The following is a 26893-nucleotide window of genomic DNA, read 5'->3' as shown; positions in this document are numbered from 1 at the left end:
GACAGAGAATCAGGAATATGACAAACGCAGACGGAGGCTTTATGAGGATCTGGAACTGCCTAATTTGTCATCTCTCTCTCCAGCTCTGGTGTGACCAGGCAGTTCATTACACCGGTGGAGCCAGATTGCCAGGTTCCGGCTGAGAGCTAGCTCTTCCACTAACAGCTCTATATGACCCTGGGCAAGTTAACCAACCTTTGTGCCTTCTTTTCCCAACGTGGTAAGATGAACCATTGTGTTAAGGTCACGGGGCAATGCAACGGCCTTAGGGACTCAGTGCAATGGATAAAGCACTTAGGAGAATGTCTGATGATACCCAGACACGTACACACTACACAACACAGCTTTTTCATGTCTGGTGCACAGACACGTACACATCACACACACACAGCTTCTTCGTGTCTGATACCCAGTCATGTACACACTACACACACCACGTTTTAATTCGTGAAATATTGTAACCTTAATAAATCTGAAACAAAAATAATATGGGGAAGTGGTAGTTTATGACACAGAGCACAAAATGAGATTTCCATTTGTAACGCCAGGGGTTAGAGGGATGAACGGGGTTAGGGGATAAAGGTGCAGAGACTTAGAGCCTTGACCCCCACCACTTTCTGCCTGTGCTCCACAGCCTTCTCAGGTTCCACCAAAGTTCAGTTCCACTGGCCCCCTGCAGCAGTACCTCCAAGAGGTTAGGCTCTTCCTGCTAGGCTATCTTCCCACCTCTGTTCCTACAGTTTGGGGAGAAACAGCGCCTAGATCCAACAAAGAGCAGCTCAATGACTTAGAGGTGAATCCGAAACTTCTTCAAATACAGTAACTGTTAAGTCCCCCAAGAACGTAGGCGCCTTGTATGTGTAAGAAAGACTGAAGGTGTGAGACAGGAATAGTGCTTGACAGAAATGCAGACTATTGAGTAACCCGCATACGCAGAGCAAGGTTCTAAGGAGTCCGGGAACACACTAAATATTAAGAGACTAAGAATGACTGGATTTTTCTATAACTTCAGGAAACGACTCTAAGAATAAAATTTCCATTCAAGTTGATAGGCAAAGGCTGCGGTCAGAGCAGTAGGAAGGCGAATAATAAACACACGCCAATTTTTATCGATATGTCTGGTAAGAACGAGATGTTGGGACGGGGAAGGTGATTTTAAGGACAAATTCCGATTTCAGGGTTTCTCTGGCAGGAGAGCGAGGAAGCAGATGAAAAGGGCACCCAACAGGGTGCAGGCGCACAGTTTCATTTGATGTCCCCGAGAACACACCTCCCTAGGGTCCTCAGAGTGTAATGCCTGCATCTCGGAAACTCTGGGATGCAGGCACATTCTAGGGTCCTGCCCCAGAACCAGGGACAAAGCCCACGGGTGGGGACCTCGCCATCAGCTTTAAGTCTCCAGTCCGCCACGGTCAGGAGACAAGCACCGCTCGCTTGCAAGGCGGGGTGGCGGGCAGGGGGTCAGCCTCGCCCTCAGCCGTCTGCACCGCGGAGCAAGGAGGCCCAGCTCCACACGGAACCCCAGACAGCCCCGGCCACCTCCCATGCACACCGCCCAGCCATCGGCCCCCAACCCCAGGACGGGGCGGACGGGTCCATCACGCGCCCGTCGAGGGGCGTCTTCCCCCTTCCATCCCCACCGGGAGCGGAGAGGCTGGACAGAGAGAGAGAGAGAGGAAACGATCCCGATCCAAGCATCCATCAGGGCGGGCGTAGAACTGCAAAGCGGAACGGAGAATCCTAACCCCGCAGTGGCGGCCACCCGGAACCGGACCGCGTTGTCCCCCTCCTCACGTTCCCCCGCCACCCCCGGTGCGAACCGGCGCAGGGTCGAAATCTCGCGAGAGCGTGCGGCCGGGGCGGGGGTGGCGCCTCTTCCTCCCCTGCTGCTCGCGTTAGTTCCGGTCGCAGAGGAGACAGCGCCGCAGTCGCCGCCAGCTCGGGGGTTTCTGGCTCTTTTCTCTCCGCCTTAAATTCGGTGAGGCGAGCGCGGCGCAGGGCCGTGCGGGGAGCGGCGGCGGGCGCGGCGCGGCCCGGCGGAGGGCGAAGGGTGGGTGGCGGCGCGGTTCGGCGGGGCCCGGGGAGGCCTGGATTCGTGGCCGCCGCCGGGGCGAGCGGGCGAGCGAGCGAGGCCGCGGGGCGCCGGGGTGGCGGGCGCGCCCCGTGTGTGCGCTCCGGCCGGCCTGGGTAACAAAGCCACCGCAGCCTCTGTTGGGTGATGTAGGCGTGGGGGGGTTCGGCGGGCGGGGCGCAGCCGCAGCCACCACCGCCGCGGCCGCCGCCTCCGCCGCTGCTGTTTTTCGCGGGAGGGCGGGCGGATGTACGGGGCGGCGGGGGCCCCGGCGCGCAGCGCCTCGGCGCCTGTGGTCCGCTCGGCGCGGCGGCCACCACCGCAGGCGACGGGGTCAGTGGAGAAGGGGGTCCCCCCCTCGTCCCGGAGCTTCCCCCGGAGTCCCAGCCGGTCGGGGCCCTCCGAGGCGGGGAGGCACGGGAAAGGGTGTGGATGCGGGGGAGACACGTGCCCCGGGGAAGGAGGCGGCGGCTCGGGCCGTAGCGTTTTGCGGCCGGCTCCCGTTTTGCAGCTTGGAAAAGGGTGCAAAGCTCCAGGAGCCACTTTGGAGTGCGGGGTGGTGCGGCCGTGGCCGTGATGGTCCGCAGAGTTCTGGTTACTTAGAAAGAAGTGGGCGATCCGAAGGGAAGTGTGGGAGAGACTGAGCAATTAGGCTCGTGATAGGCGATCAGCCACCCTACAGGGTGACAGTGTCGTTCCACGACTTCGTTAAAGGGGTTCTTGGAGAGGGACGCTTCCACTGCACTGGCTTGGTGAGCCCATGAACGGAAAGAAAGTGTGCACGGTTTGTTAGCTGTGGTTTTGACCTAAGGTTTGATACTTTGTTTTAGAAGTTAAAACAAAGATGGAACAGACGCTTTTTAAGGCCCTGTTTCTCTTTTCCTAGGGTGTCTTTTATGAATAATCAAAAGCAGCAAAAACCAACGCTATCAGGCCAGCGTTTTAAAACCAGAAAAAGAGGTAAATATTTACAAATCTTCCTTAAGCCTTCAGACATTTTGTATCTCGGTTTCCTCTCACAGTCAACTGCATGTTATTAAACCTCAAGAGAAAGTAGCAGAAACGAGCTTCTAGTTGGCTGGTTGTAGAATATGGTTCCCATTGTAATTTTTTAAGTGTTTCATATTTTTATTTCTTTTTTCTTGTTTTTTCTTTTTGTTTTTTGTTTTTCCAGACAGGGTTTCTCTGTGTTGCTTTGGAGTCAGTCCTGGTACTAGCTCTTGTAGACTAGGCTGGCCTCGAACTAACAGAGATCCTAGTGCTGGGATTAAAGGCGTGTGCCACCACCGCCCTGCAAGGGTTTCAGATTGTAGCTCAGGCTGACCTCCAAATGCTGGCATTAAAGGCATGAGCTCCTGCTGGCAATCCAATTTGAGGATTGAAGTTAGGGCTCTGTCTTTAATCCCAGCACTTAGGGGGCAGAAGCAGGCGGATCTCTTCTTGAGTTCAAGGCCAGCCTGATCTATAGACTGAGTTCTAGAACAGATAAACAGAGAAACCCTGTTTCAAAAAACCTAATCAACCAAAGGAAAAGTTGAAGTGGTGTTCTTGGAAAACCCACATTGACTAGGCATGGTGGCACACATCTTTAATTCTGACAGTGGAGAGGCCAGTAAATGGAGATCTGTTTAGTGAGTTCTAGACCAGCTTGGGCTATGTGATGAGACTCTGTCTCGGGGAGGGGAGGGGGGAGCGGCGAAGCACACATTAACCTGTTGAATGGTTTGGAGGAAATTGAGACTGCACTGACTACTGGTCTTAGGTGTCTGGTTTTCATAGACAGTTTGACATACATGTGACAGTACTGTCCCCCTGTGATAAAGTCAAAGTATATCTTGTTCTAGTCTTTGTAGGTATAGATTTATCCAGTGAATGGTCTTTAAAGCAATTTGTCAGTAATGAAGAACAGTACGTATTCTCAGAGTTTGTAGATTCCTGGCTTCCTCCTAATATAATTGATAGTAACAGATGACTTTTTATTAGTAATATCTGGGAGGTGACACTTCCTTAAGGTCAGATAAAGATCATTCATACCAGGTGTGTTGTGGCATATGCCCATAAGACTGAGGCAGAAGTCACTATCAGTGACTGGACGAGCCTAGGATATAAAAGACCCTCTTTTAAGCCTTCCTCCTGCCTCCCCCAAGAGAGTAACAAAAGTAACAACAGCAAAAAAAAAAAAAAAAAAAAAAAAAGGAATCTTTCATGGCCTCCTGGTTCAGGGTATCTGGGACCTAAGGGAATTTTGAAGGCAGGGCTTTTAGTAAAATCAAGAAAAAATAACTTCTTTATCTGCTGGTATATAAAAAAGTCAGCTATCTAGCCTCGGCTGGCGAATGTGAGAATTCAGGTGCCATCATCTGGCACAAATTGGCCAAGCAAGACATCCCAGGGCGGGGGTCGCACGTCAGTGGCAGGGTTAGAGGAGACTCACAGAAACTGAGGCACACGTTGTTTTGTAAGGGAATGTAGATATTGAAAATGGCTAATTTGGGCCTGGAAGAGCTGTCCCGGCAGTTAAGCGCACTGTTCTCGTAGAGTGTCTGGGTTTGATTGGCAGCTCACGTCCGCCTGTAACTCCACTTCCGGGATACAGACCCCACTCTTGGCCTCCTGGGGCTCCAGGCACACACGTGCACGTAGGTGTTTATATTTAAAGGAAGAAAGTAGTTAGTCGCACAAATGCACGGGGTATAGTAGAAGTCGGGATTTCGTTCTGGGGGGTTTGTTTTGAGGCAGGGTCTCCACGAAGCCCTGGTTGTCCTCAAGCTTTTGCTTTTGTCTCCCAGGTGTTGGGGTTAAAGGTGTATGTCACCATGCCCAGCCCAACAATCAAGTGTTTTGACTTCAGGGCGCATAACTGCTCTAAACTACTAGCCAGTGTAGTCTTTCAGTTGTGTAATTTCCCTTCCGGAAAGATTGACCTCTTAAGCTTATTACTGGGTTTAAAGCCAGATGAATAGTTAGATTGAAAAGAAAAGCCAAAGTGTTGTGGACACATAAAAGGGAAAGGGCTAGAGAGATGGCTCAGCGGTTAAGAGCATTGGCTGCTCTTCCAGAGGTCCTGAGTTCATTTCCCAGCCCCACATGGCAGCTCACAGTTCCAGGCAATCTGACACCTTCACACCAGTGCACATAAAGTTAAATAAATTGTTAAAAGGGGGTGGGGAGAGAGAACCACCAAAAACTTAGAGAGTAGTATGGTCATGCATACAGCTACATAGCAAAACTTTGTCTCAGAAAACAAAACAGCCAGTCAGTGGTGGTGCACGCCTTTAATCTCTAGTAGAGATTTAATCTGAAGGTAGAGACAGGCAGATCTCTGAGTTTAGGACTAACCTGGTCTACATAGTGGGTTCCAGGGCGGCCAGGGCCACTAGAGACCCAGTCTGAGGAAAAACCAAAACAGAACTGGGGACGTAGTTTTGAAGAGTGCTTGTTTAGCATTTATAAGGCCCTAGAATCTACCCCAGAGATTAAGATATGGAAACTGAAGGATCTTAAATTGAAGGTCATAGTGAGTTTGAGGCCATCCTGAAGCAAGTGAGATGCTGTCTCAAAAACAACCAGAAAGGGACTGAGGAGAAAACTGAGAAAATTACTTTCCACACAGCATGCAGACCTGCACTGGATCCCTGACCCACACAGCGTGCAGACCTGCACCGGGTCCCTGACCACACAGCGTGCAGACCTGCACCGCGTCCCTGACCCACACAGCGTGCAGACCTGCACCGGGCCCCTGACCACACAGCGTGCAGACCTGCACCGGGTCCCCGACCACACAGCATGCAGACCTGCACCGGGCCCCTGACCACACAGCGTGCAGACCTGCACCGCGTCCCTGACCCACACAGTGTGCAGACCTGCACCGCATCCCTGACCCACTCAGCGTGCAGACTTGCACCGCATCCCTGACTCACACAACGTGAAGACCTGCACCGGATCCCTGACCACACAGCATGCAGACTTGCACTGCATCCCTGACCCACACAGCGTGCAGACCTGCACCGCATCCCTGACCACACAGCGTGTAGACCTGCACCGCATCCCTGACCACACAGTGTGCAGACCTGCACCGCATCCCTGACCACACAGTGTGCAGACCTGCACCGCATCCCTGACCCAAACAGCGTGAAGACTTGCACTGCATCCCTGACCCACACAGCATGCAGACCTGCACTGGATCCCTGACCACACAGCATGCAGACCTGCACCGGGTCCCTGACCCTCATGAAAGCCTATGACTCAGCATGGGTGAGGCAGAGACAGGAGGATCCTGGAACCTGCTGGCCAGCCAGTCTGGCTAAATCAGTGAGCTCTAGGTCCAGCGAGAGACTGTCTTAATAAAATGGATACACGTTAGGCGGATACTCTGTATCTATCCCCTAGTAGAGCTGGGGCTGGGCTGTGGAGGTAACTCAGTAGCATAGCAGATACAAGACTGGATTCTGTACCTACTTCTCTAGCAGGTGGAACTACAAAGTTAGGCAAATACCGGTAACCCTGTCTGGGGGAGAAAGTAAGGCGGCTGGGTGGGCACTCGAATGCACTCATTTTCAGAGGAATAAAGTCTACATGGTATAGAAAGGCTGATGTTACAGGATCTCACTAGATAGAACAGACTGGAACACAGACCACCTGCCTCTGCCTTTCCAATGCTGGATTAAAGGCTTGTTGCCTCCACGGCTGGTACGGGTTAGTGCTCAGGGGAGCAGCCTGGCGACAGTGGGAGCAGGAAGCCCTAGTACATTCAGCTTGCAGAAGTGGAGTGGCCCCCTGGTACTGGCCAGATGGATTGGCCTTGCAGAGGGGACACTGGGTGTGATTAATCTTTCTCCTATCAAGCTTACTTGTTTCAAGTCTTGGATACTTGGATACTCCAGCTATCGAGTTAAACAAAACTTGGTGATTTGGTTACCTAGCTTCATAAGGTACTGGTTGTGCCATCTGTGATAACTTTGTTCTCTCTGCAGATGAAAAAGAGAGGTTTGACCCTACTCAGTTTCAAGACTGCATTATTCAAGGCTTAAGTGAAACTGGTACTGACTTGGAAGCAGTAGCTAAGTTTCTTGATGCTTCCGGAGCAAAACTTGACTACCGCCGCTATGCAGAAACACTCTTCGACATCCTGGTGGCTGGCGGAATGCTGGGTAAGTGTCTGGAAGCTGTGGGTGTGACACACAGGGGTAATGGAAAAGCCAGAGAGGGTGGGATTGGTTTCAATGTGTTCTGTTTCTTTTCTACCCCCTCTGGGCTGGGAGTTGGGAATTTTGAAATAGGGCTATTACTTATATATTTTATTTTATGTGCATTGGTGTTTTGCCTGCATGTATTTCCATGTGAGGCGTCAAATCCCCTGGAACCAAGTTACAGACAGTTGCGACCTGCCATTAAGGCACTGGGGAATTGAGCCCAGTGTACTTAACCACTGAACAATCTCCAGCCCAGCCCCCAAGCCCAAACTTATTAAAGTATTTACTAAAGGAAGTTTCTGGTGTGTGCGTGTGTGGAGGAGGAGGAGTCTTTTGAGATGCTTTTCCTATGCACCCCTGGCTGACATGGTCACTGTATAGGTTAGGATGCCCTTGGGTTGACCAGACTTTTCCTCTTTTTTTTCCCCTTTGTTTGGGGGCATGGCCTCATTTATGTAGCCCTACTGGCCTTGAACTTGATGCGTTGCTGAGGATTCTTATGTCCTCCAAGTACTAGGATTAGAGGCTTGGGCCACCACGAACAAGAAACTTTTCAAAGATAGTAAAGAGAAGAGTAAGGTGAACATCTGGCCTGCTGTCCGACTTTGATGCAATTAACACAGTCTTGGTCTACACTGCAGATCGCACACACCCACTGGCTTTTAAGATAAGGTTTCTCTTAGATGTAGCTCAGGCTACCCTTGAGCAGAAATTTCTCTCGTCTTAGCTTGCCTTCTTTGTTAGAATATGGAAAATGGGATTTTGAGCCAGTTATGGTGGTGTATCAGTAATCCAGTTATTAGGAAGATCATGAGTTCTAGGCCAGCCTGGGCTAAGTGGCAAGATCCTTCCTTAAAGGTACAGTTCAATCTCCTTGGAAGTTTAAAGAGTTACTTTCTGTGCAGAAAGTTGAATATAATCAAAACCAGATCTGTACACTCCACTTAGCCTGTTTGGCACTATTAAATGGTTGATTTACTGAGTTTATTAAATGGTTGATTTACTGAGTTTTTCTCACCAAACAGTTTTACATTATTTTGTATGTACATGTATCTATGTGGGCATGTGTAGTAGATATTAGGTTCCTGCAGGCTTGGTGGCAAGCCTTTGCTCATCGAGTCTTTACTTGCTTTACTTTACATCTTGCTTAGTTGTTGTGCAGTTATTCATCTTACCTGTATCCACTGAGCCATCTGACTGAAACGTAATTCATCTTCGAGTGCTACTGTTTTATTTTACATTGTTACTACTTTATTTGTTTTACATTGGAAACCCTTATTAGTATGTAAGGCTGAAATGATCCCCCATTTAAGATGAATTCACTGTTGACTGTGTTTCAGCCCCAGGTGGTACACTGGCAGACGACATGATGCGCACAAATGTCTGCGTGTTCGCAGCACAAGAAGACCTCGAGACCATGCAAGCATTTGCTCAGGTGAGTGAGACTGTCCATCATAGCTGCCGTCTGTCTGGGGGTGTCCAAGGGATGTTCTGCTTGGTGTGGGTTACAGGTATTAAGTTTTAAGGGTTTAGGTCTTGATAAAATATAGTAGATTAGAAACTTCAGAATAAAATAGAAAAAATTTGAGACGAAGTCTTAGTATGTAGCCTTTGCTAGCCTTAAACTCAGATCTGCCTTCCTCAGCAAACCCAGCCTTTGTTCTTTTCTCTCTTTTGGTGGAAAAATTATTATGGTGTGTGCCATTGAGTGCAGGTAGCCTTAGAGATCAGTGGCATCAGATGCTCTGAATCCATAGTAACAGGCGGTTGTGAGCTTGCCTGTGGTTAGTGCTGGGAACCAAACTCTTAACTAAAAGTCCACTCTCCAGCCCCAGATGTGTTTCTCTGGAGTTACCCTTTAAGAAAGGCAGTAAAGCAGCTTGGATAACGCATTCCTATACTCCCAGCACTTGAGAAGTTGAGACAGGGGCTGGAAAGATGTCTCAGTGGTTAAGGGTACTACTGACTGGTCTTCTAGAGGACCCGGGTTCAGTTTCTAGCACCCACATGGCAGCTCACAACTGTATCTCCCATTCCAGGGGGCCCCAAACCCATGGCAAAACACCAATGCACATTAAAAAAGGAAAAAAAAAAATTGAGGCAGAAGAATAAAGGGGAATTCGAGTATACAGTGTGTTCAGTGCCAGCCTAGACAGCATGAACGCCTTTTTGAGTCCCCTAGCCTACCTCTGCAAGGAAGATGCTGACCTGGATGTGGGCATTCGTGCCTATGTTCCCAGACTCAGGAGATTGAGATCAAAAAAAGCTAGGATGAACAGAAAAGTCAGCTTTCTTTCTTTCTTTCTTTCTTTTTTAGGATTTAAAGGGGTATTTATTTTGGGGGGTTAAACTCACAAAGCACCAACCGTTAGGATAGGGGCCTAGTTGCCAGAGCAGGAGCCGGAACCAAGAGGAAAAGTCAGTTTTCTATTGGAATTGCCATATTGAGCCATTCTTTAGACCGTCTTTGCGTTTTGAAGAAAAGAGATGAGTTAATTGATCTGGACTGGACTGGACTGGAGCTTACTTTGTGCCCAGCCTAGGCTTGAACTTTGGAACCCCCGGGCCTCAGCCTTCCCAGTGCATTCAGCATCATGGTTAAATCTATGCTGTTTGTCAGCAGAGAACTTGATGTCTCTAGCCTGGAATTTGGTGTCTGTCTAGGGAAAATAGAACTGTATTTTATGATGTTACTGCTTAACATAAAGTAGTAAGTTATTGGAGTGGTTTCAAGTGTTCTTAGTTTCAGTATGTGGTGAGATTGTCCAGTAGAGAGGCCTCTTTTTGGTTCTAGAAATGACTTTGATCTCTTCTAGGTTTTTAACAAGTTAATAAGGCGCTACAAATACCTGGAGAAAGGTTTTGAGGATGAAGTTAAAAAGGTACGAGAAGGAGTTGGGTACAGTGCGGCCTGTGCTTAGCATGTGCAAGACCAAGTTCAGTCTTCTAGCCTGGGATCAGAAAGGGAAATGTTCCAAGTCAGCCACGTGTTGGGTGTAGTTTTAGATGTTTAAGTAGACTATTATTGAAATACAATTTGGGGGAGTATATCTGTTAGTATGCTGAAATATTTGAAATTCACACATTGTCACTTAGTCTTTGAAACAAATGGGTGTTGTGTTGAAACAAATGGCAGTTAAAAATCTAGGGATTAACTGGGTGGTGGTGGCTCATGCCTTTAATCCCAGCTCTCGGGTGGATCTCTGTGAGTCTGAGGACAGCCAGGGTTACACAGAGAGAGAGACCCTGTGTGAAAAAAAAACTAAAGCAAATCTAGGGATTGTTTAGAAGCTGGAGGGTGAAGGACCAGGACATAAGATCTAAAGAGATTGCTTGTATTTGGGTCCTGATGCCAGATGTTTCATAATGAAGGCAGCAGGAAAGCTCTGTTGTAGCTCTCCAGTGTTGATACAAACCCTGTAGGGTGAGTGTGTGATGAGACCAAGACACAGACATTAAGGAGACTAGGGTTCATGAGTTGTAACAGATCCAAACGTGAATGGGTGGGCCACAGAGCTGATGCAGTTTCTTTTACTTTTTCAAGCAGAATGCAAGGCTTTCTAACCCTCACGTTTTCCTCTTACAGTTACTGCTCTTCCTGAAGGGCTTTTCAGAGTCGGAGAGGAACAAGCTCGCCATGTTGACTGGGGTTCTTCTGGCTAATGGGACCCTTAACGCATCCATTCTTAACAGCCTTTATAATGAGAATCTGGTTAAAGAAGGTATTAGCTCCTGAGCTGCTGTGAACGCGTGCCTTCCTGTTGGTGTGCGTGTGAGAGTCTTTCGACAGAGCGTGTGCTTGGAGCATGTTCCTTAGCTAAGATTTATTTTTATGTATGTGTGAGTTTATGTACACCACATGCATGCAGAAATCCTGGGTGACTAGAGGAGAATGTTGGGTTTCCAGGAACTAAAGTTATGGTGGCTATAAACTATGAAGGTGCAGGGATTCGAATTCAGTGTTCCTAACCATTGAACCAGCCATCTATCCAGTCCCTTTAAAAGAAAACTTTTTTTTTTTTTTTTTTTTTTTTTTTTGGTTTTTCGAGACAGGGTTTCTCTGTGGTTTTGGAACCTGTCCTGGAACTAGCTCTTGTAGACCAGGCTGGTCTCGAACTCCCAGAGATCCGCCTGCCTCCGCCTCCCAAGTGCTGGGATTAAAGGCGTGCGCCACCACCGCCCGGCTAAAAGAAAACGTTTTTAAGCGCTCCTTAGTGTGAGCACTTGCTTCATACCTTTGGCACCCAAGTTTGGGGTGTGTTTTTAGAGTCCAGGTTGAGCTTTCTCCCAGCTGAGCCTCGATCCCTCCCCTACAGTCATTTTTTTCCTCCATACTCTGAAGTTGCTGGGAATGTGGGGTCCCTTTAATTCTAAGAGTAGCACTGGCTAGTATGTAACTTCGGCTGACTCAATGGAAAACGAGGCATGGCGTGAAATGGTCACACTGGCACAGGGAAGTGGAAGCTCTGGCTGGACTTGAAGAAACTGAGGCAGGTACTTCTGTTAAATAAGCTTCTTTCTTTTACAGGGGTTTCAGCAGCATTTGCTGTAAAGCTCTTCAAATCATGGATAAATGAAAAAGACATCAATGCAGTTGCTGCAAGTCTCCGGAAAGTCAGCATGGACAACAGACTGATGGAGCTGTTCCCTGCCAATAAGCAGAGCGTCGAGCACTTCACCAAGTATTTCACCGAGGCAGGCTTGAAGGAGCTGTCGGAGTACGTCCGCAACCAGCAAACCATCGGGGCGCGGAAGGAGCTCCAGAAAGAACTTCAGGAGCAGATGTCCCGTGGGGATCCGTTCAAAGACGTAAGCTACTCTGTGTAATGTATGTATGTCTGTTGTCTGCATACGTGGCTGTCTGCCACGTGTGTGAGTGGGTCAGAGGAGGTAGACCGTTACTTTTGGGTTTTTTTGCAGATAATTTTGTATGTCAAGGAGGAGATGAAAAAAAACAACATCCCAGAACCAGTCGTCATTGGGATCGTCTGGTCGAGTGTGATGAGCACCGTCGAGTGGAACAAAAAAGAGGAGCTTGTAGCAGAACAAGCCATCAAGCACTTGAAGGTACAGGGGTTGCTCCTTGGTAGAGCAAAGTCGCACTTCAGGTGGTGGGTGGTGTGGACCATCAGTGGGTATTCATCCAAGGAGCTGGCTATCAACATGTAGGTCATGACCTCTTTTAGGGGTGGGTCAAATGACCCTTTCAATTATATAACAATTCATAAAAGTAGCAGAGTTACAGTTATAAAGGAGGAACAAAGGATCTCAGCAGTAGGAAGGCTGAGATCTGGTGCTCTGAAGGATTCAACACATTGGTGGTGCAGGGGGTGGGTGATCCACTGTGCGTGGACATTAGTGTTGACAGTGCTTTTTAAGGCTGACCTGACTTCATTTGGTTCATAAATTAAAAGTAATTTAAGCCTGTGATTTGGTGCTGCTGAGGGAGTCAAGACACGGGAAGGTCTGCTAGAGCACACTCATCACACAGAGCTCAGTGTATTCTTCTGCTCTGCTTTTTTTTTTAGTCCCGTGCACTAGTGAACTGATTATAATTCACTGTGGTTACAGGGAGTTGCATTCTGTATTGTAGGAATTCTGTAATGGATAACTACTATAATGAGTGAGCCCTTTTTTTGTTTGTTTCTCAAAGCAATACAGCCCTCTGCTCGCTGCCTTTACCACGCAGGGTCAGTCTGAGCTGACCCTGTTACTGAAGATTCAGGAGTACTGCTATGACAACATTCACTTCATGAAAGCCTTCCAGAAAATAGTGGTGCTTTTTTATAAAGGTAAGTCTTCAGTCTTGTAAAAGTTGTATTAAGTCCGTAAGTACTAGAAATAAGGAGTGTCTGGACATGAGCTTCCTGTAGTCACAAAGTAAAATAGTCATCTGTACTAAAATTGAGGGTTGTTGTTCTGTTTGTGTTTGAGATAGGCTATCACTGTTTTGTTGACTGGCCTGAAATTTACAGGGAGATCCACCTGCCTCTGCCTCCCAAGTGTAGTGCAGCAGAATTGGGTGGTTTTACTTGGTACATTGCTATTAGAACATTTGTGAGGCTTGTGGACGAGTTAAATAATACCACAAGTGAAAATCTCTCCACCCCACCTGCCTTATCCCCACAGAAAAACAAGTGCCAAGCAGGCATTAGTACCTTAATGTGCTTTGGTAGAAAGATTGTGTCCCAAGTTCTACTGTGTCGTTATTTGTAGCTGAAGTCCTGAGTGAAGAGCCCATTCTAAAGTGGTATAAAGACGCACACGTTGCAAAGGGGAAAAGTGTCTTCCTTGAGCAGATGAAGAAGTTTGTAGAATGGCTCAAAAATGCTGAAGAGGGTAAGTCTTCCTCTGTAGATTGTTTGAAGCGTTTGGTTTGTGTTGTCTTTTTAGACAAAACTTGGTGGTGTAGCCCTGAATGGCTTTGAAGTTGTTGCTGTTCCCTTGCCTCTACCTCCCAGCAGTAAGTTACAGGTACACACGGGTTTCTTTCCTCCCTTCGCCACTCTGTATCTGGGGAGGTTTCTACTCTTTATATTACCCAGGGTTATCTCTTTTTCTGCCCAGAGGGGAAACTAGACTTTAACCATTGTAATATTCTTTAAAATTTTATTATATTTGTATTTAGTGTATGTGTATGAGTGTGGTCGCCACGTGTGGGAACAAGTTTCCTTCTGCAGGGGTCAGACTGGGGCTAGATCTTTCCATGGGATCTTATACTAAACGGTAGGGAAATAGAGATTTTTGAGCTGCGTAAATATACACATGTTCTCATTGATGTTGTTCAAGTTCTTACATGACTGCGAAGGTTTAAGTACTGGACGCTGGCCTCCTGAAATGATGTTGACTGTTTCGCTCTCTTCTAGAGTCTGAGTCTGAAGCTGAAGAAGGTGACTGAATTTTGAGACAACATCCTCAGTAAAGCAAACAGGAGTTGTAGATAAAATGTCATGTCTCATGTGTCCTGGTTCTTACATCTTCCTACCTCCCTATATCAAGCATGATATAAGGGCTTTCATGGCAATTTTTATTTTAACTTTTTATGGTTCCTGGAAACAGTGGGTTTGGTTTCTGAAGCCGTGTTTAAGGAGCTGCAGGGCTGTAGAGTTTGAACCTGATGTCAGTTACCTTCTACCTCCTGTCTTTTCTACTGTAATGATGTGATGTAAGGCCTTCCACAGTGAGCAGTTCACTTTATTCCCTGGGTTTTCTATAGAAACAGTTTTCGAGATATGATTTGGTTAAAAATAATTTGTTACAAAAAATTCTGTTTGCAAATTAAACTGTAAAAGTATCCAAAGTCTCAAAAGGCAATGATTTGTGTGATAATTTAGTATGTCCAGAGCCCTGCTTATCAGTAAAGATCCTGTAGACAGTTGAGTCCTTAACGTGAATCCCGAGTGTTTAGACCTTTGGTTCTATATGAGTATTTTATTGTCCTTTTAGCCCAGATGTTGTGTGCCATGGAGAGCAAACCTGAGTTTGAGAAGTCACACATGGCAGAGGGAGGAAGAAGGCTGAGCTTTTTCCTAGTGTATCTTTGCAGGCGGATAAAGTCCATGCTCTTCTCGCCAGCTTTCTGCTCAGGACACAGCTGGGTACTGTGTGAGGAAAGGGACCCAAAAGAATCTGGTCACTGACCAGGATCTAAACACGACTCCTCACCTGGAGCGAAGGGGAAAGGCGTCACAGCCGTCTCCCACCTGACTGTATGGCCTGGCTTCCTTTGCTATAGTCAAACACCTAGTAACACACCCTAGTTGCCATTTTTTTAATTGCCATGAGCCAAATACTTTAAATGATTAACTCATTTATTTTAATGGCTGCCTTTTTCATTGCTTTTCTTTTTGCTATCCATCTGTAGTTGATAGGGGAAAAGACTAAAGGTGAACATTTTGAGTTTAATTGATAAAATAGACTAGAATAATGCCACCAGAGACTAAGTTAAAATTGCCCATTTTTGAAGGTGCCATTCTTAGAAGCCAATAATTTGGTATTTAAAGCTTATCTTGAGAGAATACCATGTAATATAATTTGAAATAAAGGTATAGTAGCCTTGAGAACATTGTAGCAGAATCATTGATGGTGGGGTGAATTTGTAAAATGAATGAAGTTCCATGACAGGCAAATGTATTCACTAGATTCTGTGTAGTCATCTGCTGTTCTTTTGTAATTTGTAGTCCTAAAAATTAATTTTTAAAATAAAGTCCATCCTTACATTTAGGTTTTATAGATCAGTCTTTTTTTTTTACCCCCCAGCAAATCCCCCTGATCCCTAATGGTGTACTGTGTGCTGTGCTTTCCAATGTCTCCTGTGTAAGCATTAACAGTTCCTCCTGTCTCTCAGACTCCAATGTAGCTAAAACTACATTGCCCTTTCTACACCCAGATCCTTGCATGTTACCGCTGTTTGAACGCACCGTCTATTATATACTGTGTATAGTGAAAGAGTGTGGAGTCTTCCAGAACTACATCATGATCTTTGATACATCCCTTCATACACAGTAGTGTTTACTTATCAACATCAATGCCAAACCTCTGGCCTCTTATATGTAATTCTAGTAGAGGTGTTGAAGCTGCTTTTAACCATGATGGGTAACTGTTGATTGACTTCCTAAGCTGGTGTCAGTTTCCTAGGCTTTCAATGTCTTGGGATGCTGTACTATGTATTTAGAACTGATGAGTGTCACCTCACTAGGACTGTTGTCCTTAGAAGTACTGTTCTTAATAAAACCTCCAGAGACCAATACGCCACATCTTTTACTTGGCACAGTGACGGTGTAAGGGGAAATGCATGTGACCAAGGGAGTAACCACAGCTGTGTGCAAGCTTTTCATTATCAGAATCCCCAGACTTCCCCATAGACCTCCCAATAAATTTTAATATACACTATGTGCTGTGTCTGTGCTTTATACATAAAACGTTCTCCTCTGAGAACAAATTTACCAGCCTAGAGAGGTTAATGTTTAAAATTAATGTAAAAAGCTTTTGTTTTTATATCAAGGTCGCTGGAAAAGGCCCACCCACCCACCTCTCTCCTCTTGATACTGGGTCTGTGAATCACCTCCTAACTGATCTGTACCTTGACCTTGGTGCTTTGTAAGGCTTTGCCAATCCTTGAAGCCAGATGAGGTAGGCACGGGGGTAATCCTAGCAATGGAGAAAAGGCCAGTAGACTTGTTACAAGTCTGAGTCTAGTCCAGTGCTGGGATTAATATGCATTTACCACACCCTGTATCATCGCAGATTGGGGACTGAGGATCATTTCCACCATCCAAGAACCTGCCTGAGTGCCCCACACTAGTCCTTGTTCTAGTGCTTGCACAAATGCTCTTGCACACTGAACCACTTCCCCAATCCCAAGGCAAGAACTTGAAGGATTTATTAAATACCCAGGTTTACCTTTACAGGGTTGACTCTGGAGTTGGAATCCCCTTGGTAGCAGAGAATTTGCAATTCTTAAAACCCCTCAAGGTATTTAAGTCACACATTTTTGTTCTTGTGTATCCATGTAGAAATTCCAAAGATCAAACAAACTTAGGTTGTCGAACCTATTGGCAAACGTCTTTATGCACTGTGTCTGGCTAAATTTTCAATTTTTCCCCCCAAGGCAGCTCTGTAGCTTTGGAGCCTGTCCTGGAACTCACTTGGTAGACCAGAATGGCCTCAAACTCACTCATAGAGATTTGTCCACCGGTCTCTGGCCAGGATTAAAAATAAAAAACCAACACACCTAAACCAAAAAAATAAATGTCCCACACACATGAAGCCCAGATAAAGCAAAGCACCACGCTTACATTCTACCTCTATGTGTAGAGAGCCACTGAAGCTCAACCTCCAGTGTCCACAGAATGAAGATAAAAAAAAAAAAAAAAAAAAAAAACTGCTTTACTACAGAAACCTTCAGAAAACACCCATATATAAAAAATAAAGTATTTCCAGACTCTAGCTGCAGAAGCTGGGCAATGGTGGTGCACTTGGGAGGTAGAGGCAGGCAGATCGGAGATCCAAGGCAAGCCTGGTACATATACAGATTAAGTTCTAGGACAGCCTTAGCCACATAAGAAACCCTGTCTTGGGGGGGGGGGGGGGAGCAACACCCCAAAACAAAATGACTACAGAAAGACAGCACAAAGTTTATTCCAAATTAGTCATTCTATGATTACTGAAAGATGCTTGTTGTTTGGCTTGGCCATGTATTTAATAAATCATAAACAATAAAAACACTAAGAAATGTACAAAGCTATACAAATAACTTAGTATATTTACAACTGGACTGATGCAGTCTGTAAGGTCTCTCTCAGAGCTCTGACACTATGTGTGTTTTCTAAGGGGATGAAAGAAAGGGTGCTTTAAGGCTTCCCTTAAAGTAATCCTCTTGGCTGGGTCATACTCCAACATTTTCTCAATGAGGTCAAAGAGAAGCTCGTGTTCCGCATCCTGAGATAGCATAAACTCCTGAAACAGAAAACATTCTTACCATCTGCTGTACACAAAAATCCTTCTCTAAACCATTATTAAAATGTTTCTAGAAGAAAGGGGGCTGGATGATAAGCCAAGCACAGCAAGGCACAGCTGTAAACCTAGCACTGGGAGGCCTGGACTACACATTCATAGAATAGCAAGACCCTGTCTCAGAAACCAAAACTAAGTCAGCAGGAGACTATGAGGGCCTGGATTCAATCTCTACACCCCCAAAGTGGGGTCAAAGTGGTTACCTTACGACCATCCAAGCTCACCTTCAGAGGTTTACAGCGCCGTGAAACATATCTGCCAGCAGAACTGTGTTCATCCCAATCTAATCGATCATGATGGAAATATTTACGTTTCCTGAAACAGTTAAACATTCACATTACTGTGTTATTATTTTTTTTGAGCCTAAAAAGATATGAAGTAGCATCAACTACTAAATATTTCCAGGTTAAATCCTTTTTGAGAGATTTAAGAAGGGCTGGAGAGATGGCTCAGCGGTTAAGATTTTAGACATTGGCCAAGCAATAGAAATGCTAAATTATTCACCATCAATAATGTAATATGCTATTTAACGAAAAAATTTTTAAATAGTGGTATTAAAGATGCTACGACTCAAGTAACACATACCTGGTTTTCTGTATCATATGCTTTGGCAGTGGGCCAAGAATCCTTTCCATCATTGCTAAATGTTCCCTGCTATCGTGAGTCTACAATAGAAACACTTGTTAACCAATAATTCATATAAACCACACCCACTCTAGTCCCAACTACGCAGTCACAAAGAAGAATCATCAAAATGGCAGAACAAAACAGTGTCAAAGCCTGAAGTTTGCCAGTGGTCATCCCTATAGGACTGGTGACAACTGCTAACAATATTTGTAACACTGCCTAAGACAAATTACACAATTCTAATTTTTTTTGTGCTTTTTAAGTAGCAAGAAAAAACCTATTGTGTAAATATATTCTTTGAATTAAAGTAGTTATTTTACACTTTTGAAATGCAAAGCCACTAAAACACATCATTGCCACTCACCGGAAAAACTGTAAATCCAAGATAATACTCAATAAGGATACATCCTATACTCCAGACATCACATGGCTGAGACCACCCTAGGGCTGTAAAGCAAAGCACAGTGTCAGGGGAGAAAACCTCATTTCTGAAACACTTTTCTGAATATAGTGTGACACCCTGCCCTCAAGGTGTAAGGTGCTGGATTTCATGTTGCACTGACTTTGTTCACAACACTCCAGGAGCATTACTAAGATCAGTATCCCTGACTTAGTCTGGTGCATGGCAGACAATAAGTCAGGCTCTGGACGTAGTTGACTGGGACTATACACACATCATACCTGGGTTTGTCTGAGCCAATTCTAAGACGCACAATTAACAACATATTAACAATCGTTTTTAAAGGCTATGCCACATGCTAGCTCCATAGCTGGTAAGTTGAGACTTCAAGGTTTTTGTTTTTGAAACAGGGTCTTAGTATGTGGTCCAGGCTGGTTTCTAACTCAAGAGAACTACCAGCCTCTGATTAAAGGTGTTTGCCACCATGCCCAGCAATTTGAAGACACTTAACATAATTTTTCCTTTTGGTTTTTCGAGACAGGGTTTCCCAATAGTTACAGAGCCTGTCCTGGAACTCACTCTGTGGACCAAGCTCTGGCCTTGAACTCATGAAAATCCACCTGCCTCTTGTACAAAGTGCTGGGTTAAAGGTGTGTATGATCACCGCCCGGCTTAACAATTTCTAATACTGTTTTTCTATTTTGATAATCCTGGGTATTGGCAGGTTAGACAAGAGCTGTACCACAGAGCTACATTCTCTAGTCTGGACCATAAACTGAATGTTGGCTACAATAAAGCAGAGTGGGCTGTTAAAGCATAACAAGCACTGACCTAAAATAACTTCGGGTGCTCGGTAGTGTCTTGTGGATACCAACGTACTGTGATGCTCATCATCATACGTTGCACTTCCAAAGTCCACAACTTTAATATCTGGATTTATGACGGTACGTTCATCACGTTTCTGCAAACCGTAAGTGACAAATGAAAACAAACTATCAAAACAAAGTATTCACAAGCACCACTACGATGTTATAAGGACTACAACAATGTTACAAGCACCACGAGATGTTACAAGGACAACAACGATGTTACAAGGACTTACCATTTTTGGATTATAAGCCTCCGTGTAGTCAGACTGCACAAATAAGATGTTTTCAGGCTTTAAGTCTGTGTGAGTCAACTTATTACTATGCAAAACTGGAAAGAAGCACAGAGTCACTATAGTCTCAAAAACATGAAACTACAAGCCTGACATCATAAATTATGCTTATAATCTTAGTACTCAAAAGTTGAGGGCATAAAAATCCCAAGTCTTAGTGACAAGGCCTCTCTATACAGTCCTGGCTTTCCTAAAACTCCCTTTGTAGAGATCAGTCTGACACTGACCTCTGGTATTCACCTGTTTTTTGAGTCCTGTGCTCAAAGATGTACACCACCCCATCTGGCTGAGACTGTAATAAACTGGGCAGTCTGGTAAGAATGTACTTGTACTGGTGAACTCCAAGACCTGGGTTCAATTCTCAGCACTCATATCAAGGAGATCTGACACCCTAGGACTGCGATTACCCACAGTCGTGTGTTCTGCACACACGAAAATAACAACAACAAAAAAACCCTAAGAAAAAATCTAAACCCCAAACCGCTGGTGTCTTCCTATGTACTGTAAGACATAATCTCAGTTTGTAAGAAAATTCACCAGAGGTGTGGGGAAATACACGCCTGATAATGAGTTATTTCAGCCATACATGTTTTATCTATCCACAACACTCAGGGCAGGATCCTGGACCTGAGGTTGTACATTGAGACTGAAACCCATCAATCCCCAACTCTAGTGATACTGGATGTGGTCGTAGCATAGTCTTGTAATCTCAGCACTAGGACAGAGCAAAGGCTCGCTGGGACTAGCCTCTCAGTAAGAAGTAGTCAGCTGAGAATGATGGCTATCATCTGTAATCTCAGCACTTAAAAGGTCAGGTCAATGGCAACGGAGTTCAAAACTATGTAATGAGAAACTGTCTCAAACAGGTGTTCAGGCACGGCGGGGGAGTCTAATGACGCGGAAATTTGTTGCATTTAAAATTTCCAGAGCTCACACTAAATCAGTCTTAAATACACCTTTCTTTTTGTTGACAGGGTTTTAATGTAGTAGTCCAGGCTGATCTCAAATCAGATACAAAGTCATAAATGGCCTTTGATTCTGATTTTTTTGCCATCCACCAAGGTAAATTACAGGCATAACCACCATATTCAGTTTACACAGCGCCAGAACAAACCCAAAACCTTGGACACGGTAAGCAAGCACTCTTATCGACTTATCACACTCCCGGCCTCCTCTGAAGATGGAACTAAGGATGCCTGCAGCTTAAGTCACATCCCAGACCACACATTATATCACTATCTATACTCACAGAGATCTACCCTCCTCTCCCTGCCTCCTGAGAACTGGAATTAAAGGTGTGCGCCACCACCCATCTTGAACAGATTCTTAATAAGCTTCTATCTTTTAACCATCACCCCACCCCACCAATCCATATTCTCAGACTAAACGTTTAAATCCCTCACTAGAGCTCATCTTTTAGTCCTCTGTGGTGATGGGGACAGAACAAAAAGGCCTCATTTCTGTGCTGAACTATAGCCTCCATCCCCACTAGGTTCTCTTTTTAAAGATCCAAATTAATCTGACATTAGTTTCACACTAAGGTTTGGAAGGCATGTCAAGAACTTACAATTAACAGATCTGCAGATCTGATATGCCATCTTCCTAATGTGATCCATTCGAAATGGCAGAAAACCATTTTCCTTAATGAAGTCATAAGTACTGAGACCCAGAAGTTCAAACACAATGCAAATGTGACCACGATGCTCAAACCACTCCAACATCTGGACACAGCGGCTATAAACACATTTAAAAAACAAGAACCTCAATAGAGCTTTCAATTCAAGTCTGAGATTTTTTTCCCCAAGTTTTAATTTGATACTTACAAAGTGCTGTGGGGATCTGTTGTATTTAAGTGTTCCAGAACTTGTATTTCTGATCGAGCAGCTTCACAGTATCTATCCACATTTTTAACTATTTTTACCGCTACATGTCTACCTCCCCTGTTAGAGAGAATAAAATCCAAGTTAAAAAGGTGATAATCCAAGCTAGGTTTTTAATCCCAAGCACTGTGGAGACAGAGGCAGGAGGATCTCTAAGTTTGAGACCAGCCTGGCCTATAAAGTTCCAAGAAAACTAGGGATATATAGAGGCCCTGTTTCAAAAAGAAAAAAGCAGATGCTGCAATTCAAAGTTAAGCAATAAAATAATCTTTCACTGTACCAGAATCAGTAATCTCACCATTTTCTAAATAAGAAAGACTTTAACCATATCACTACAGGCTTATCCTTTGTTCCTTCAATTAAGGAATATAGATTCTTTAATTGGTATGTATATATATATGTGTGTGTGTATATGACAATACTATTTAGTTGGCTTTGTTTAAAAAATGTAAGAGACCAGGTAAAGACCTTTGACCCCAGCACTTCCATGCCTGCACAGTAAGACCCCATCTCAAAATCACCAACAAAGGGAAAGTATCTTTACCTATGAATTTCCTACAGCCTAAGTCAAAAGACCCAAGCTAAAAAGCCTGTATGGGTATCAGCTAAACTAATTTTCTCTACAGAAGAACCCCAAGGTTCTGAAACTTACGCTTTATGATCGATACACTCCACTACTTTCCCAAAGGCTCCTTCACCTAGAGTATCAACAACCTCATCTAAAAAAAGAGAAATACATCTCACTTATAACAAGAAGTGGAAACAACGTACTTAAAGCTATCAGTGCAGATTATTCTAGGAGATGCTACAAATTTCCTCATCTTTAATTACTTATCATCCAACACCATCCAAAAACATACAACTATTCTTACAATTGATTTCATTCTCAGGCTAATTGCATTAACTTGATTTACTGCTCTGGAATTTCTGTACAACAATATTAAAACTCTAAAGAAAGTAAAGATATAAGCCCCTCCCACCAAAAGAAATGAAAATAAAGCAAAACAAAAACAGAAAGAAAAGATTTCCAAATCCCTAAAATCTTAATCTATACATATAGATTATGTTATCTGAAAAGTGAATAAGTGTTGAAAAACATTCTATACATCTTGCACTTAGTACGTCTCCACTCTGACAGATCAGGTGACCCTCCTCATCATCCTCTACACTCCTCGATCTTTTCCTTCGGTGACTCTTCTGGAAACGTCAAGTGGGCGGCACCAAGATCATCCAGCCAATCAATATACCCGAGTGAATTCAGGGCAGAATACGAAATTCATTCAGCGGGGAGATATTCAGGCATTCAGATACACGCCAGGCCACAAACGGTTGGCAGGAGCAATTTCAAATTCAGTCCCCAGAAATTCACAGGGCACATAGTTTATGTTAACAGGAGAAAAACATGGCAAGGAACAGATTTTCAGATAAGATACTCAATATGGTAAGGCAACAAAACACAAACACAATTGTTTTTCTTTTTTAAAATACTTATCTGTAGCATTCACTGAAACATAATTTTAGGTTTCTAGTGTCCTTATTTCATGCTACACAACTGTAGGATGTACTATTTATTTGTAGCACACTGTGGCCAAATTAAGGTTCCCTCTCTAAAATAGGTATTAAAGCAGTAAACCACAGTGCTAATTTTGGGAGGGGGAAAAAAAGATTTGGCACGAAACATTATAGCATTAAAATGTCATCTGTTATGATTTTCAAATACAAGAAACTAAGTTCAAATCTGTAGTTCACTTAATGAGAAAGATTACAAAACAGGTTAAATAAGTCAACTAACCCTGACACAAGTACCTAATTAATTTTTTGTAATAAACTAATTGAACTCATCAAAATAAAACTTCTTAAAATAGCATTAAGAAAAATTTTTTAAAATAATTTTTAAGTCATCCCCCTCCACTAATGAAATGGCAATTAGTAACTAAGGAGTCATTAACAAGTCTATTACTACAAAACTAAATACTCTTTTCGTGAATTCCCTATGCAGTGCACAAATCCTAAAAGAACAATCCTGGCACCCACTGGACTTGTGATTGTGTAATCAATCTTAACTTTTCTCAACACAAATCTGCTTCCTGTCTGTGGGAAATAAAACCTCCAGAAGGTTAAAAAGTGCGCATACCCCATGTGAGCGTCGATGGGAAGAGCTGTGGTGGATCCTGTGTTTACTTTTGTAGCTGCCCCGTCCACTTCTACCAGAGGACTTGCTACTATGGTTCTGATATCGGCTTTCGTGCTCTCCATAGTAATAGCCCGGCTCACAGCCCATGTAGTCGTTCCTGTACTCATCAACGTAGCGCCGGCTATGATACGCTCTCTCGTTTATGGATCTGCTCCCCAGATAATAGCTATAAGAAAAGTTTGCTTTATACACCAAAACAAAACACACAAAACCCAACACCGATTCCCAAGTTCTCTGAAGCGTAGGGGACTGAACTCAGGGCCTTTGCCTAAGCTAAGTATTCCACCACTAATCTCTGACCATTCAACTATGTGACCGCAGTTATGTGGTCCCCAGGCTTCATGCACAGCGGGCAAGCCATCTACACCTGAGCTACATTACTAGCTGTTTTTCAAGACAGGGTCTCTGTGTGGTCCTGGCTGCCCTTGAGCTCTGAGATCCCCCTGCCTTTGCCTCTGAGATTAAAGGCGTGTGCCACCACTGTTCAAATGAAAAAAAAAAGGAATTTTCTTAATGTGCAGATGTAATTAATTTTGATCACATGCACGCGCCCCTCTGTACGGGTAGTGCCCAGGAGTGTAGGAGAGGGCACCGGTCCTCAGGAGCCAGAGTTACAGGTTATACTGAGCGTCCCTGAAGCTGGGACCCAACTGTCTTCTGCAAGCGCTGCCAGTACTCTGACCTGCTGCCCCTCTTACCCATCGGTTGTTCTGGAGTGATTGTATCTGCATCGCTTATGCTCCCGACCACTGCTGTGTGATCTCCTTCTCTTATGGCTGCTGCTGCTCCAGGCTCCACAATCCCAATCTCTCTCATCCCAGGCATGATAGTAAGTTCTCTGTAGATGTCTCATCTACACAAGACAAATGGTCCTAATGAAATTCGATTTCTGCGACGTTCACTAGTAAGTAAAAGCTTCCTTTACAAATTCATGCTAGTTTTGATTTGTTTTTTCTTTTCTTCCCCAAATAACCTCCCTCTAGTGGTCCTGGAAATAAGTAGACCACGCTGGCCTTGACCTCAGATCTGCCTGCCCCTACCTCTGCAGTGCTAGGATTAAAGGCATATCAGGCCCAGCACTGGCCTTTTGTTTTAAATGTGAGTTTTGAAATTGTTGTCAATTATTTGAAATCATAAAAATTACTGCATTGTCTCAGATTCTGGAATCTGAATTTTATTCTCACATTTTCTACCTCGTTCTCACTGTGCCCAAATTTATAAAAGTAGAAAAAGAGGTTTCTAAATAGCCCAGGTAAGATTTTACCACCCTTCCAGAAGGTTCTAACTAACTTTTATCTGTTTAGATGTGTTTGTTACAGCTCAAAACTGCCGTTCCACAGGTGACTTCATTTTTAATGCTCCTTCAAGTAAATCGCCACCGTTAGCAGAGGGAGACAGGGGAAAAATATGGAGACGTGGGGGGGAAGCCCGAGAAGGAAATTATATGTATGCCGAACCGCCTTGCCTTTCGTGCTGAGCCAGCAAACCTCAGGCCTCACTAATAAAAACAACCAATTTGCCGACAGGGCAGCCATGACGATGACGGCGATGAAATTGTTTACTGAAGAGGGGAGATGATTCACACTCGTAGGGCGCTCCCCTCCCGTTTCCTAAAGGCAAACAATGCCCCTTCCAAGTACGTTTTACAACTTTCGTTTACGAAGGAAAAAAAAAATATTTTAACCTTTAACACTGTTGTTACAAAGTACACCCTTTGAGCCCTGTCGAAATAAGGATTTCACAATCTCTGGAGCCACCTAAATCCTAAACCCGTCTTTACGAGCCCTGCGCCTTCTGCACCAGCTCAAATGGATTCCTTAGTTCTTTCTTCCCCGAGGCCCGCTTTCGCCTTGGGGGAATCTCTAAGCTGTCGCCACAGCGCCCACACCGGCCTGCGGGGCCCGCCTGGGTCCCAAAGACAGAAAATCGGCCCCGAAACCGGGTTTCCGAGAGCGAGCGGTGCGGAGGCCGCGCCCTGGCGACGCCATTCCGCGGGGCGAGCGCGGCCCGGGCGCCTCCGCCATCTTAGGCGCGGCCGCTGCTGCTGTTGCCGCCGGGGGCCCTGGTTCCGCTCTCGCTCGGGACGCCCCGGCGGAGGCACCGTCCCCGCCACCGGGCAGGTCCAGAGGCGAGGGCTCGGCGGGGCTGAGCGGAGGGAGCGGCCGCCGGGAAGGGGGAGCCGCCATGGGAACGGGGAGCCGGCCCGGCACCGCGACGCCCAGCGCGGTTCACGGAGCGCACGGCGGGGCAGCGTCCGCACGAACCCCGCGGCTTACCTTTCCGCAGAGACGCCGATCGCGTTGACAGAGCTCGCAAGGCGACGGCGGGAAGGGCGAAGGCGACAGCGACAGAGACAGCGACGACGACGACGACGAACTCCAGGCACAAAATGGAGCTGACGGCCTCGGCGCAGGCTTCTTCTCCAAGACGCGGATGACGCGGAGGGGCGGGGCCTGGTGCGCCCCGAGTGCGCAGGCGCGGGCCCGTCGCGGGTGCGCGGGTGCGTAGGCGCGGGCTGGAGGTGGGAGGGGAGGACCGCGGAGGCTGTGGCGCTCTCCCTAAGGCTTCCTCTGAAAATTCCTCTCTCCCCACACCGCAGTCAGGGTGATGGTCTCTTCAGCTCTCACAGAAAAACCTGATCTGACTGTGCAGACACCGCATTGCAGAAGGCGAGGGAAGCAAGGTCAGAAGGAGCACGCACCCCGATTGCAACCGTTTAAAGTTTTTTGTTTTTTTTTGATTTTTGTTTTTCGAGACAGGGTTAGTTTCTGTCGTTTTTTATTATATTCTGCGGCTGTTTGGTCTGCATTTCCTGCCTACTGAGGTGACATTTACCTTCTCAGATCTCTGATGGA

The 26893-nt window shown here is 45.5% G+C and overlaps 2 protein-coding genes across 4 annotated transcripts; one reads left to right on the top strand and one right to left on the bottom strand.

Annotated features, from left to right (window-relative positions):
- The first annotated feature begins 1865 nt into the window (after positions 1-1865).
- Bzw1 (basic leucine zipper and W2 domains 1) lies at positions 1866-16155 on the top strand. 2 transcript variants are annotated; one of them, XM_057758779.1, is made up of 11 exons: positions 1866-1978; positions 2958-3031; positions 7045-7221; positions 8604-8698; positions 10080-10145; positions 10850-10985; positions 11792-12072; positions 12184-12330; positions 12917-13055; positions 13480-13602; positions 14130-16155. In XM_057758779.1, the coding sequence occupies exons 2-11, from the start codon at positions 2968-2970 to the stop codon at positions 14159-14161; spliced, it is 1260 nt and encodes a 419-aa protein (XP_057614762.1). In that variant the 5' UTR covers positions 1866-1978; positions 2958-2967; the 3' UTR covers positions 14162-16155. The 2 variants fall into 2 exon arrangements, with proteins under 2 accessions (XP_057614762.1, XP_057614763.1); XM_057758780.1 differs by lacking the exons at positions 1866-1978; positions 2958-3031; positions 8604-8698 and having other exon boundaries at positions 7144-7227.
- A 1224-nt stretch (positions 16156-17379) lies between these two features.
- Positions 17380-26453, bottom strand: Clk1 (CDC like kinase 1). 2 transcript variants are annotated; one of them, XM_057758584.1, is made up of 13 exons: positions 26315-26453; positions 24737-24891; positions 23979-24204; positions 22951-23041; positions 22497-22563; positions 21788-21904; positions 21532-21698; positions 19908-20002; positions 19637-19766; positions 18770-18852; positions 18364-18443; positions 18003-18093; positions 17380-17721 (listed from the first exon to the last, which is right to left on the bottom strand). In XM_057758584.1, exons 2-13 carry the CDS (start codon positions 24889-24891, stop codon positions 17578-17580), a joined length of 1446 nt encoding a protein of 481 aa, XP_057614567.1. In that variant the 5' UTR covers positions 26315-26453; the 3' UTR covers positions 17380-17577. The 2 variants fall into 2 exon arrangements, with proteins under 2 accessions (XP_057614567.1, XP_057614568.1); XM_057758585.1 differs by having other exon boundaries at positions 23979-24186.
- Between the last annotated feature and the right edge of the window lie 440 nt (positions 26454-26893).

The sequence above is a fragment of the Chionomys nivalis genome, chromosome 26, assembly GCF_950005125.1.
Source record: "Chionomys nivalis chromosome 26, mChiNiv1.1, whole genome shotgun sequence".
In the NCBI taxonomy this organism is placed as follows: Eukaryota; Metazoa; Chordata; class Mammalia; order Rodentia; family Cricetidae; genus Chionomys; species Chionomys nivalis.
This window is presented reverse-complemented; position numbering and strand designations above follow the sequence as displayed.